The sequence below is a fragment of the Cetorhinus maximus genome, chromosome 10, assembly GCF_964194155.1.
Source record: "Cetorhinus maximus chromosome 10, sCetMax3.hap1.1, whole genome shotgun sequence".
Taxonomy (NCBI): Eukaryota; Metazoa; Chordata; class Chondrichthyes; order Lamniformes; family Cetorhinidae; genus Cetorhinus; species Cetorhinus maximus.
The window spans coordinates 2388514-2403317 of record NC_135888.1 but is presented as its reverse complement, the minus strand read 5'-3'; the positions used below and the strand labels follow the sequence as shown (position 1 = coordinate 2403317).

Below are 14804 nucleotides of genomic sequence, written 5' to 3'. Positions count from 1 at the left end.
ACAGATGATAAACTTTCGCTAGGTCAAAACTTCTATGCATTATCAGTAGGTAAAAACTCAAATTTGAAATTCACTCAAATTTGCATCAGGGAGAAACAGGGCCTGATGAAACAGTAAAGAACACGTTATGTTTTAGTGTAAGAGCACTTTGGTTTCTGCCAAGTGGTTAAAGTAGGAAAGCAAACATTATCCTGCGCTTCCAGCAAGAAAGTTGTACTTGAAGGACATGCAGATCAGCAGCACGGATACAACACTATGCCTGATCTCCAGCCTGTGCTCCCCGTGAGTTCTCAAACACCAAGTTCTTGGCAAAAGCTGTATTCACATAACTGGAATGCATATTATTCTGGCATGTTCAGATAAAGTTGACTGAGTGGAACAATGTTCATGTACTTCTAGTTAGATGGCAATAGTGCAGAATTAAACGCCAGGTGATCCTGAAGCAGCATTACACATCAAATTGGCATGGTAGTACAGTAACTCAAACAGCTCTTAAGTAGTCAGTAAGTATTTGGTCAATTTAAATTTCTATGCAATGCATTTATATACAGTGCACATATAAAAATTATGTACAATTTGTACATCATTCACAAATCTACAAAGTTACATGCATATTCTATTCCTCAGAAATATAATGAGATGTGAAAGAGAACAACAGATCCATCTATTGTAGAAAAATGGTATTGGGGTGGGGCAGGTTTGTGGTGGGGGTGGGGGTATGCGGAGGATTATGCTGATTTACAAATATCGTGTAATTCTCTAGCTTTTCACAAAATCTATTTAATTTCCCCCTTTGCCTAAGTGAGCAAGTGACAGCACTGTTCTCTGTAGACTATTGGTTCAAGTGTTCCAAAAGCAATGCACAGTCCTTGCTAGCAGAATATCCATAATCTATATTGAGCCTGACTTACAATAGTTACGAGAGGTGTATTCTAAATAGTGTTAAGTAATTTTGGTTAAATTTATCTATATGTGGCCCACTGGAGATTATTTAATCCTAAATCATTTATAATTTTCCACTTCTTCCTTCATTGCTTTTGGATAATGCCAATGTATTAAGAAGTAATTTTTAGCTAAGTACACTACAGAGCTAGGGTACATCACTTACTACTGGTTCTTGAAGTAATAATCTGCCACTGTACATTGGATATTAGTTGTGTAGACACTTTTTGTACAGATTACAGTGCTAAAGACTATCTCTATCCTTACTTCTGAATATAATTATTTTGGGACATTTACAAAGAAAAAATAAATAGAATGCAATTAATAAGTGAGCAAAGACAACTTAATAATATGTCTAACTAAAATGTATATATTTTAAAATGTTTAAGCAAAATAAATGAAAATCTGGTTACTATAGTTATCAAAATAGAAGTTGCAAATATCAATTCAACTGTAAGCTTCCCCACCCTGAAATATGGAAGTTAGGGTCCCTACTCCTAGTCCTGGGTTGTAAGGCCCCTTGAAACAGCATCAGCATGTTCAGCTTCCTCAGAAATGTTTTATTTGGCAGTTGTTCAAACTTACTTTCTAGGCGGAACTTTTGAAATGTCCTGCAGATGTTAACTGCTGCTTACCCAGGCAATTTTCATGAAAATAGCCAGGGTCCCCAACATAGCCAAGTTATAGGTCATACACAGAATGTTACAGAACGTTCCCCATTATTTACGACAGCACTCAAAACAGAAATTAGCATAGTTCGATAAATTAATCAGCCCATATGACTACTGCAATCAACAACACTGAACATGACAAAAACAACCTTTGGTAGGAGTCAGATGAAAGGAACTAGTGCTGCTCTCTCACTTTCTCTATTTCAACCCTGAGTTAACCTATTAAGAACCAGAACTTGTCAATTTGAAAAACTTAACTGATTGAAGGTAAAAGACTAGTTCCGCCCTCTCTCCTCCCCTCTACCCACATCGCAGACCAAGAGCTCTGACCATCGACACAACGCATTGTGCCACATTCCACCATTACTTCAACAATTTTAATCTGAAAACTCATTACGATAAGGGGCCCGTCTCACGTTACACACTTCGGACACACCAGATGGTAGTGTATTAGAGTCGGTATAAAGCAGTGCTGCAGTATGCAATTTGTCAGTCACAACTATTGGACAGATGACTAGTATTGAAAGAGCTGCACATTTTACTTAGAATTTTCCAGAATGACCAAACTGGTTATAAATTACCAAGAGTATTTCACTAGTGAAATGTTCTGTCCACAAGACCCTAGACAAGGGTGCTGCCCCACTTGCATAGATTGCTTGTAACTCAGAAATGTTTAGGTGCCAAAATCTTCCAACATCAAAAATAGAAATTCAGTTGACAAAGGGGCCTGAAATAGTTAAAATAATGTTAGGAAAATAAAGATTCTCCTACTGGAGTGTCAAACTGATGTTTAGGCATGAATTATCTTTTGCAATGGACATCAGAACTACTTACAAAATTAAAACCTGAAATATATGATATACTTACACCACAGTTGAAGAAAAGATCTAGATTGTTTAAAGGCACAAATTATAGCATTTATTGTGCTAACCACATAGAGCTTCTGTTTATACAGCAGGGCAAGGGTTAATGCAAGCACTCACTGACTATAAAATCATAGTCCGGAAAAGCAAGCCAAAAGACTGCACTTTTAAATCTCAAATCCTTTCTGAAAAATCTACAGGAACTTTTATATATTTATGACAAATTGAGAAATTCAGCAACAGTATTCACCTTCACTTGTGCATGTGCCCAACGCACTACCAGTTTCTTAGAGAGGGCAAGTTTGCCATTTAAGCACTGAATGGCTCGTTCGGCTTCCTAGAAAAATAAAACAAGGGGGAAATTAAGTTAATAGTGTTTGAATAGGCAACATATGCTTCTTAAAAAACCTCAACACTGATGTGCAGTTATCTGAATAACTCATTAAGTTTGGTAGTTGCCAGACTTGAGTCAGTTTGTGCTACTCCAGTCTCTTTAATATGAAGGTGAAGGCTTCAGGTTCCACTCAAGATTTGAATACATAACCTAGGCTGGAACTTTGGTGCATTACTAAAGTTAAAGATGCAGTCTTTCAGATGACATATTAAAATGAAGCCCTGTTTACCCTCTCAAGTAGATACAAAAAGAGCCAAACAGCACTATCTGAAGAGCAGCACAGGAGTACTCATAGTTAATACTTACCTATGAATCACCATCTAAAACAGGTCATTAATTTCAGTGATGTTTGGAGGGCCTTGCTGTGTGTAAATTGGCTGCCCTGTTTACTACATTACAATTATCACAATTCAAAAACACTTCTTAAAATTCTTTCATGGGGTGTGTGTTGCTGGCAAGGCCAGCATTTTTTGCCTATCCCTAACTGCCCTTGAACTAAGTAGCTTGCTAGGCCATTTCAGAAGGTATCTAAGAGTCAACCACATTACTGTGGGTCTGGAGTCACACTGTCGTAAAAATCCACCTGGTTCACTAATGCCTTTCGGATGGGCTTTTACAGCAATCACAAATTACTGGGACTAGCTTTCTAATTCCAGGTTTATTAACTGATTTGAAATTCCACCAGCTGCTGCAGTGGGGTTTGAACCCATGCCCCCAGAGCAATAGCCTCTGGCCTCTGGATTGCTCGTCCAATCACGTTACCGCTACTCCACTGCATCCCCGTTATTCACTGGCAATTTGAAAGGAGCTATATGGGTGAAAAAGATTTTTCTTTCTAGTGATGAAACTACATAAAAACATTGGGAGGGCTGACAGAAATTATGTAGCTCCGTACAGACCTGAAATTTTATCAATACTCTGCGAGAAGGCCTTTTAAAAATCCACCCAGGAAGTGTTTTGACAGAGATGGTTTCAAAAACAAAAATGATTCAAACATAATAAGTAAAATACCATAACACTATAAGCTTAAAACCTATGTACAATTTATTGAGGGCTATACCTTTTAGCATTTTAGCTTGTCCAAGAACTAGCATATCTCAATATTTCAATCACAAGGATAGCCATTAAATAATCACTTAGAACATCCAACTGGAGGTCAAACTATTGTAAACTAAACAAACAGCTAAGTTTAGGCACGGAAAACAAAATTACCTAAGCAATGCTCTATGTGCCAGCACCATTCCTTGACCACTTGCCTGCATTGTATGATGAAATACATTCTAATCAAGGTTTTCAAGTTTATGTTAACTCAATCTGGACAGGTGACAACCTCCAGAAACCTTGGATGGCCATTTGCAGAGTGCCTTTCAGCGCAGTAACAATTGCAAGTATAGAGATAGCCCAACCGTTTGATTGTATAAAACACTCTAGTTAGGAGCTGCAACAGAACCTGGCGACTCAGACATTTACAAGCCACTTGAAGTTCAATCATCGTTTAGGATGTCATCTTAACCCCTTAATTGTTACAGCTTGGATACACGCCAGGCCAGATATACAACGTTCCAGCTCAGCTGCTATTTCATATTAAGCATATTCTGAATGGTGCATTGGACAGTGCTAAAATGAGACCCTAAAATCTAGTTTACGAGGGATGGCATATGCCAACTACATTTGAAACCTGTACATTATCTATCCAGTTAATTTAGTGCAGTGATATTACCGGATTTCAGACCATCCCCAGAGTAAAATAACAAACGCTGTTCATACCATTCAGCCTATGGTAAGCAGAATGTGTGTCAGGGCTTGGGCCAGTACTGCAAGTTTCTCGAACTCCCAAATCTATTGGTTTTGTCATCTTGGGAATCAATGGTGCTGCTTGATGTAGTGAAGTTGAGAATAGTTAAGAAGTAGGCTTTAGTCATCATCATATAGTAAATCCAATATAAATAATCCTTAGTTGACTGCCAGCATTAAACTTCTTATTCTGCCAGGATGCCATTTTCACTGGTTAAAATGGTGAAGCTGCAGATAGGGCATTTTTAAAATGAGAAGTATTGGAAAAAAAAGAAAATGTGAAAGAACTAGGTCCCAGGATTTTCATGGCCTAGAGCTCATGGTGCAAGCAGCTAGTAAGTCCACAAAATTAAAAATTGAAGAACTTGTCAATACATTAGTGGTAACGGGAGATTCAGTTAGGAACGTTAAGAGGCACAGCTTACCACAAAGAGTAAGGGGATGGTAGACATAATAAGCAAATTAATTGCCTCCGTTTTTACAAAGGAAGTAGATAGAGAATTTCAAACAGTTGGTGGTTATTATTTAAAAAAAGAAAGATGTCATAAAGTCACCTAAACCTAAGCTAGACAAATCACCAGGATCTGCTGCATTACATTCGTTCATTGAGAAATAGTCAAGAAATAACAGAGGCTGACTATAATTTTCCAAGATACTTAGGAGTGGCTAAATTGTGCCAGAGTTCTTAAAAAAATGGAGATAAGCCAGGAAATTATAGCCCGGTTAGTCTCACATTAGTTAATGGCAAATTACTCATCTATATACATTACAAAGCTCACAAAGAAACTGCAGCCAATAAGCACAGATGGCCAAAAAGCCGGTTGTACTTGACCAACCTTAGAGTTAGTTGAAGAAATAATAGCGGATAGAAAAATGAAAATGTAGTGAATGTTGTAGAATATATGATTGATATAGATTTTCAAAAAGCATTTGTAAGAGTACAATGTAAGAGATGAAAAGTAAAGATAATGACACGTAGAATTAAAGAGAAAGTAGTTGGAGGGTAGAAGTAAAGGCTTCTGTCTTGCTGGTGGTCTTATTTACTGTATACATAAATGAGCTGTTCTTGGGCATGACAGATCAATATCAAGATTTGCTAATGACACCAACTTGCTTTGTAGGCGACATGAACTTCCACCCACATATCTGTGCCATCATTAAGATCCACCTATTTCCATCTCTGTAACATCACCCAACTCACCTCATCTCCTTCATCTGCAGCTGAAAACTTCTTTCACGCCTTTATTACCTCTAGACGTGACTATTCCAACACACTGCTGGCTGGCCTCTCATTTCCTACCTTTCATAAACCTGAGCTCATCCAAAACTCCGCTGCCCAGGTCCTATTCACCATCACCCTGTGCTTGCTGACCTACATTGGATCCCACTAAGCAACATTTTAATTTTAATATTCCCATTCTCATTTACAAATGGTCTCTCCACTCCTCCCCATCTCTGTAATTTCCTCCAGCCCTACAGCCTTCAAAGGTATCTGCACTCTTCCAATTCTGGCCTCTTGATTGTCTCTGATTTTAATCGCTCCATAATTAGCCACACTATCAGCTGCCAAAGGCTCTAATCGCTGGAATATTTTCCCTAAACCTCTTTGCCTCCCTATGTGTTTTTCCTCTAAAATGCTCCTTAAAGCCTACATTTCTAACTATTTTTGGAATCTGACCTATGATCTCATGTGGCTTAGTGTCAAATCTTAACATTCCTGTAAAGTGCCTTGGGCCATTTTACGTTGCTAAAGGTGCTATACAAATGCAAGCTTTTATTGTTACAGGTTGTAAAAGGCTGTAGAAGGACATAGCCAGGTTAGTAGACTATAGAAACAGTCAAAGATTGGGCAGCTGCTGTTCAACGTAGAAAAATGTGAAGTGATAGATTTGGGAAATAACAGGAAAAGGAAACACACGCCTCAAAAATGTAAGATGTTAAATGAAGCAGAGAAATCTTATTGTGCAGATATACAGGTTCTTAAAAAGATGAAGGACAAGTACAAAGGGCCATAAAAATAGATGAATGGATCCTTGTTGTGTCTAGAAGTACAGAATGTAAAAAGGAGGTAATATTGGAATTCTACAGGGCCATAAATAGACTGTACTTGGCATTGCTATGTAGCTTTGAGTACCCTCAAATAGAAATGATGTAAACATAATAGAAAAGGTGCACTGTAGCTTCACCAGGATATTATGAAGGACACAAAGGCAGAATTAGGAAGGGAAACTTGAGAAGTTTGGGCTTTTTTTACTAAAGCTGCAAAGAGTTAAAGTGTCACCCAATAAAGGGCTTCAGAATTATGTAAGGTTAAGATACAAGGTAAATATCAATAGATTATTTCTACAGGGCAGCAACAGTTAACAAGCGGGCAAAAATTTAGGGCAATCACAAAATATATTCGAAGAGAGGTGAGAAAGTATTTCTTTCCTTAAGACGGTGGTTACAATGTAGAATGCTCTGCCACAAACCATTGGTAAACAAAGTTCATAAATTCTTTGAAAAACAGGAATGAAATAATTGCTTGAAAAAGAATATTGGAAGAGTGTGGAGAGCAAGGAGGTGCATGGATGACACTGGTAACCACAAACTTGGAAGCAATTGGCCTATTCTGGGTCGTGATATTCTATGATTCTTTGCAAATAAGGTAACATATAAATACAATTAAACAAATACCATGTTAAATATTTTAATTGTTTGTTGGCCTCAAGGTGGGTCTGGGGCAACCAACACAGATAATTCCAGGAATGAGGAATCTAAGTTCTGGGCAGAATTAAGTTCAGCTTGTTTTCTTTAGAAAAGGGTCTTCAGAATGACTGAATTTTAATTTTCAGAATTCTGAAAGAGATCGAGAAAGCTAATCTAGGATTGTGTTTTAAATACTAAAGACACAGTTAAATCTCTGCAGAAACGTGGGGCGGTCACCTTGAAGAATATTTTCATACAAAAGTTGCTAGTAAAAAGCTGCTGCAATAGGTTACCTAGGAAGGCCACTGAGACAAATAGAATAAAATTGGGTCAAAAGGTATCTAAAGGTATTGCTGAATATGGATCAAAGGGTGTGACAAGAAAATAAGATAGATTGGACACAATGGAAAAACACAGATTTGTGGGGCTGATTTGATGCCAAAGATAGTATGATTTATCTGATGACAGACTGTCCACCAATATTCATTACAAGCCCACCAACTCCCATAGCTATCCCGACTACAGCTCCTCACACCCCGCTTCCTGTAAGGACTCCATCCCACTCCCTCAGTTCCTTTGCCTCTGTCGCATCTGTTCCGATGATGCCACTTGTCAAAACAGTGCTTCTGACATGTCTTCCTTCTTCCTTAATCGAGGTTTCCCACCCATGGTGGTTGACAGGGCCTCAACTGTGTCCGGCCCATCTCCCACGCCTCTGCCCTCACACCTTCCTCTCCCTCCCAGAACCATGATAGGATCCCCCTTGTCCTCACTTTTCACCCCACCAGCCTCCGCATTCAAAGGATCATCCTCCGCCATTTCCGCATGATGCCACCACCAAACACATCTTCCCTTCACCACCACCCGTCGGCATTCCGTAGAGACCATTCCCTCCGGGACACCCAGGTCCACTCCTCCATCACCCCCTTTACCTCAACCCCCTCCCACTGCACCTTCCCATGCAACCGCAGAAGGTGCAACACCTGCCCCTTTACTTCCCCCCTCCTCACCGTCCAAGGGCCCAAACACACCTTTCAAGTGAAGCAGCATTTCACTTGCACTTACCTCAATTTAGTCTATTGCATTTGCTGCTCCCAATGCGGTTTCCTCTACAATGGAGACACCAAATGCAGACTGGGTGACCACTTTGCGGAACACCTGCGGTCTGTCCGCAAGCATGACCCAGACCTCCCTGTCGCTTGCCATTTCAACACTCCACCCCGCTTTCATGCCCACATGTCTGTCCTTGGCCTGCTGCAATGCTCCAGTGAAGCTCAACGCAAACTGGAGGAACAGCACCTCATCTTCCAACTAGGCACTTTACAGCCTGCCGGACTTAACGTTGAGTTCAACAACTTCAGATCATGAACTGTCTCCTCCATTCCCACCCCCTTTTCGATCCCCTTTTTCTGATTATTTATATTTTTTAAATATATTTTTCATTTCCCACCTATTTCCATTATTTTTAAATGTATTCCCATCCATTGTTTCATCTCCACCTTTTAGCCTATTTCGATCCCTTGCCCCCACCCATAAGACCATAAGACATAGGAGCAGGAATTAGGCTATTCGGCCCATCGAGTCTGCTCCGCCATTCAATCCTGGCTGATAAGTTTCTCAACCCCATTCTCCCACCTTCTCCCCGTAACCTTTGATCCCCTTACCAATCAAGAACCTATCCATCTCGGTCTTAAATACACTCAATGACCTGGCCTCCACAGCCTTCTGTGGCAATGAATTCCATAGATTCACCACTCTCTGGCTAAAGAAGTTTCTCCTCATCTCTGTTCTAAAAGGTCTTACCTTCACTGAGGCTGTGCCCTCGGGTCCTAGTCTCTCCTACTAATGGAAACATCTTTCCCACGTCCACTCTATCCAGGCCTTTCAGTATTCTGTAAGTTTCAATCAGATCCCCCATCATCCTTCTAAACTCCATCGAGTATAGACCCAGAGTCCTCAAACGTTCCTCATATGTTAAGCCTTTCATTCCTGGAATCGTTCTTGTGAACCTCCTCTGGACCCTCTCCAGGACCAGAACATCCTTCCTGAGATACGGTGCCCAAAGTTGCTCACAATATTCTAAATGTGGTCTGACCAGAGCCTTATAAAGCCTCAGCTTTTATATTCTAGTCCTCTTGAAATAAATGCCAACATTGCATTTACCTTCCTAACTACCGACTCAACCTGCAAGTTAACCTTAAGAGAATCCTGGACTAGGACTCCAAGTCCCTTTGCACTCCAGATTTCTGAATTCTCTCCCCATTTAGAAAATAGTCTATGCCTCTATTCTTCCTACCAAAGTGCATGACCTCACACTTGCCCACGTTGTATTCCGTCTGCCCCTTCTTTGCCCATTCTCCTAACCTGTCCAAATCCTTCTGCAGCCTCCCTGCCTCCTCAATACTACCTGTCCCTCCACCTATCTTTGTATCATTTGCAAACTTAGTCAGGATGTCCTCAGTTCCTTCATCTAGATCATTAATGTATCAAGTGAAAAGTTGTGGTCCCAACACTGACCCCTGCAGAACTCCACTAGTCACCTGCCGCCATCCTGAGAAGGACCCCCTTATCCCCACTCTCTGCCTCCTGCCAGACAGCCAATCTTCTACCCATGCTAGTACCTTGCCTTTAACACTATGGGCTCTTATCTTACTGAGCAGCCTCCTGTGCTGCACCTTGTCAAAGGCCTTCTGGAAGTCCAAGTAGATAACATCCATTGGCTCTCCTTTGTCTAACCTACTTATTACCTCCTCAAAGAATTCTAACAGATTTGTCAGGCATGGCCTCCCCTTGATGAAACCATGCTGACTTTGCCCTATTTTACCATGCACTGCCAAGTATTCTGAAATCTCGTCCTTAATAATGGACTCTAAAATCTTACCAACGACCGAGGTCAGGCTAATCGGCCTGTAATTTCCCGTCTTTTGCCTCACTCCCTTCTTAAACGGGGGGTTACATTAGCAATTTTCCAGTCCTCTGGGACTCTCTCCGGCTCGAGTGATTCCTGAAAGATCACCACTAACGCCTCCACTATCTCTTCAGCTATCACCTTCAGAACTCTGAGGTGTAATTCATCTGGTCCAGGTGATTTATCCACCTTCAGATCTTTCAGTTTTCCTAACACCTTCTCCTTGCTAATGGCCACCATACTCAGCTCTGCCCCCCGACTCTCTTGAACTTTGGGGATGTCACTCGTGTCTTCCACCGTGAAGACTGACGCAAAGTGCTTATTCAGTTCCTCCGCCATTTCTTTGTTCCCCACTACTACTTCTCCAGCGTCATTTTCCAGCAGCCCAATGTCCACTTTTGCCTCTCTCTTACCCTTTATATATCTAAAAAAACTCTTGCAATCTTCTTTTATATTACTGGCTAGTTTACCTTCATATTTAATCTTCTCCCTCCTTATTTCTTTTTTAGTTGTCCTCTGTTGGTCTTTGTAGGCTTCCCAATCCCCTGGTTTCCCACTGCTCTTTGCCGCATTGTATGCTTCCTCCTTAGCTTTTATGCTGTCCCTGACTTCCCTTGTCAGCCATGGTTGCCTCGTCCTCCCTTTAGTATGCTTCTTCTTCCTAGGGATGAATTTTTGCTGTGTCTCCCAAATTACTCCCAGAAACTCCTGCCATTGGTGCTCCACTGTCTTTCCTGCTAGGCTCATCTCCCAGTCAATTCTGGCCAGTTCCTCCCTCATGCCTCTGTAGTTGCCTTTATTCAATTGTAATACCGTTACATCTGATTCCAGCTTTTTCCTCTCAAATTGCAGGGTAAATTCTATCATATTATGGTCACTTCCTCCTAAGGGTTCCTTCACCTTAAGCTCCCTTATCAAATCTGCCTCATTACACATCACTAAATCTAGAATTGCCTGTTCCCTAGTGGGCTCCACCACAAGCTGCTCCAAAAAGCCATCTTGTAGACATTCCACAAATTCCTTTTCTTGGGATCCACTACCAACCTGATTTTCCCAGTCTACCTGCATATTGAAATCCCCCATGATCACTGTAATCTTGCCTTTCTTACACGCCTTTTCTATCTCCTGGTGTATCTTGTGCCCCACATCCTGACTACTGTTCGGAGGCCTGTACATAACTCCCATTATGGTTTTTTTACCTTTGCGGTTCCTCAACTCTACCCACACAGATTCTACATCATCTGACCCTACGTTGTTTCTTGTTATCGATTTAATTTCATTTCTTACTAACAAAGCAATCCCACCCCCTCTGCCAACCTGCCTATCTTTTTGATAGGATGTATATTCTTGGATATTTAGCTCCCAGTCCTGATCCCCTTGCAGCCATGTCTCTGTGATGCCCACCACATCATACCTGCCAATTTCAATCTGCGCCACAAGCTCATTTACCTTATTTTGTACACTGCGTGCATTCAGATACAACACCTTCAGTCCTGTATTTCCTGTCCCCTTTCTCATTGTCATCCCTTTATCTGATGTGCTTGAAGTTAGATTCCTAGCCCTTTCCAAAAACTCTGTCCTATTTTGTGTTCTGGAGACTTTAATAGCCTCTGCTGGGCTCTCGTTTCTTTTTAGTTTTTTCATAATTTTCTATGAAGTTGAATCCACCCCCACATGCTAACCTGCTGCTTTGTTTCCCATTAGTCATACTTCTTGGAGTTTTACCCTTCCCTTCCTCCCCACTTTCTAGTTTAAAGTCCTGTTGACCAACCTATTTACTGTCACTTGCTCGTCCTGCTTTCTACCCTTAAATGTCACCATTAGCACATTTCTTAGCTAATATCACCACCGTCAACACCCCATTTATCCTTTTGTCTATGACATCTTTGGCAATCTCTTCTTTGCCTCTAACTATCACTGGCCCTCTATCCAGCTCCATCTGTCCCATCCTCCTCAACCAGCTCATATTTTACCTCAGTTCTGATGAAGAGTCATACAGACTCGAAACGTTAACTGTATTCCTCTTCGCAGATGCTGTCAGACCTGCTGAGTTTTTCCAGCTATTTTTCTTTCAGATTTCCAGCATCCACAGTATTTTGCTTTTACATTTTACCACATTTCTACTTCCCTTTAGCTCTGAAGAGTCATATGGACTCGAAACGTTAACTCTGTCTTTCTCTCCACAGATGTTGTCAGGCCCGCTGAGTTTTTCCAGCATTTTTTTGTTTTTGTTATAGTATGATTTAACATGTACTGACTGTTGTATATGGCAGGGCAATCCTGCATATTTTATCTTACAAAATGCTGGGATCCACTCCAGCAACATACACAACCTACCAACGTAACTGAGAGCTAATAAATCATATCTTTTGCTTTGACATCAACAGGCTTTTGCACCTCCTCTTGTTAGAAGCAGGTCCAGAAAGTATAAAATTAGTGCAACATAATTAATAAGTCTCACTTTAGCATTATGGTAAATATAAATCAACATTCAAAATGAGGTTGGTGGTTCTTCACAAAGCTGTTTTTGATTTGAGGGTTTTCTTTCTTTGTAGGAAAATATTAGCATGTGAGAGGAAGTGAAGTCAGTAGAAAAAAAATACCTGAGGGAATGCACCTAAGGTCACCAGTTATTAAGGTCTGTACAGTTGACTGGTAAACAGACTGGCTCAGGAGTTTTTTCTCATGTTCACTGCAAAGGTCATCTGGTCTTTATTTTCCTTTGTTGCTACTATGTTCTAATATTTGAAAACTTTTCCAAACCAATGGTTTACAGAATTTCCAAAGGTATATCCCAGTGATTTGTGAAAATAGAAGGGAACTAGTTTCTCTATTAATATTTTATTAATCCCTTCAAGAACTGAATTCAACATGTCTTGCATACATGTTCAAACACACATATACTGTGAATTTTGTGTTACATTAAATTTAATATCTAATGCTAGAATTAAGTCAAAAATAAAATCCCAACACAAATACTGTCCGAATGTTCAGTGAGGTTTGAAAGAAATGAGTAGGTAGCTTGTAGAGTGTTATTAAAAAAGGAAAACAGCATAAATATTGCCACTGGCTGCAACACACCCCAAAAAGGAATCTCCGCTCACAAAGTTCCAAGGGTGTGATATAAATATGAAGTCATTATGAAGACAAAGTACTTGCTGTAGCCTTAGATAATAATTGACTAATTAAACTTTAACATTTAATTATCAAGATTTTGTACATTTGTTTATAAATTACCCCCCTTGGATTGATATAGAAATGCTACTGAAGCAGGGACTGTGTATATGGAAGACCATAAGTGTCTGGAATTCGCTGCCAGAGGAGGTGGTGGAAGCAGGTACGAAAGTGGTGTTTAAGAGGCAGCTTGACAAATACATGAATAGGATGGGAATAGAGGGATACGGACTCCAGAAGTGCAAAATGTTTTAGTTGACGGGCAATATGATCGGCACAGGCTTGGAGGGCCGAAGGGCCTGTTCCTGTGCTGTACTTTTCTTTTCATAATGGCCATCTTGCTGGTCATTGTAATTTAAGCTAATAATTATGGGGCTTTGGCACGTGTCACAACATACAAGGTGTGACCTACTTAATCAACTACCCAATGTCCCAAGCTTTTTTTTGACTTAAATCAGTTTTCAGGCTGAGGGATGATTGACAAAGTTGTTATAGGCAAATTGTTCTAATACTGGGGGATTAAATTAAAAAGCCTTGATTGATCTGAATCTTTAGTGGCCCAAAAGCACTAGTACCTTCGGAAAAATACCTACCTCTTTTGTTTCAAAGTTGACAAAGCAGTAGCCCCTAGGTTGCCCCTCAAGTGGGCCCGATTTGTGAAACAGAAAGTCAAATTGCTTGACTTTTCCAAATTTCTGGAGTAGCTTTAGAAGGTTATATCTGTAAAACAGGGGGAAAATGTTGTTAATATGAATGTGACGATAGTTGCTTCAGAATTGAATATCACCAAAGAAACCTGTACATCTACACATAATTCTAATAAACTTCATGTGTAGCCTAAATTGTTATTTCAAATAGGTGGTTTACTGAAGGCTCTATTTAAGGCCTTGCTTCCATCCTAAGCTGGAACATTTTGTTAAACTCAGTTAACACTAAAGTACAGGAACCTCTTATGTGTGAGGGATCAGTATACCATGTCTTTTATCTGCTGAATACACAAGTTTGATTCTGACAATTGTGCAATGAACATCAGAGCAGGCACATTAGCAGAATAAGTACTATATGGGGAGTGCCACAGGAGGGTAAGGTTAGTAACAGGAAAGCAAAAGTGCAAAGGATTGGGGAAAAGTCATTTTTATTTACCCTAACCAAAAGGGTAGAGAAAGGGAATATATAACAAGGATAACATGACAGGGAAAAAATATTTGTTTTTGGGAATAAATTAACTTTTTCGTGCAAGCGGGTTGTCAATAAAATGATTAACAAATGCCCTCACATGTAATCTCTTCCTGCCTTTTTCCTTTCCCTTCAATTAAAAAGTGGAGCCTTTTTTTTGCCAAGACTTTAAAAAGTTCTGGTTTTTGAGCAGC

The 14804-nt window shown here is 40.2% G+C and overlaps 1 protein-coding gene and 1 long non-coding RNA gene across 2 annotated transcripts in view; one reads left to right on the top strand and one right to left on the bottom strand.

Moving 5' to 3' along the window:
• Positions 1-14804, top strand: part of LOC144685408 (uncharacterized) — a 1061419-nt gene that overhangs the window by 968370 nt on the left and 78245 nt on the right. The gene's annotated exons all lie outside the window — the stretch shown is intronic.
• rbm18 (RNA binding motif protein 18) overlaps positions 1-14804 on the bottom strand; it is a 39767-nt gene that overhangs the window by 5107 nt on the left and 19856 nt on the right. The window contains exons 3-4 of the mRNA XM_078549814.1: positions 14028-14154; positions 2727-2813 (exon numbers count right to left, since the gene is read on the bottom strand). Of these exons, the coding sequence (XP_078405940.1) occupies positions 2727-2813; positions 14028-14154 (214 nt within the window). The remainder of the gene's footprint in view (positions 1-2726; positions 2814-14027; positions 14155-14804) is intronic.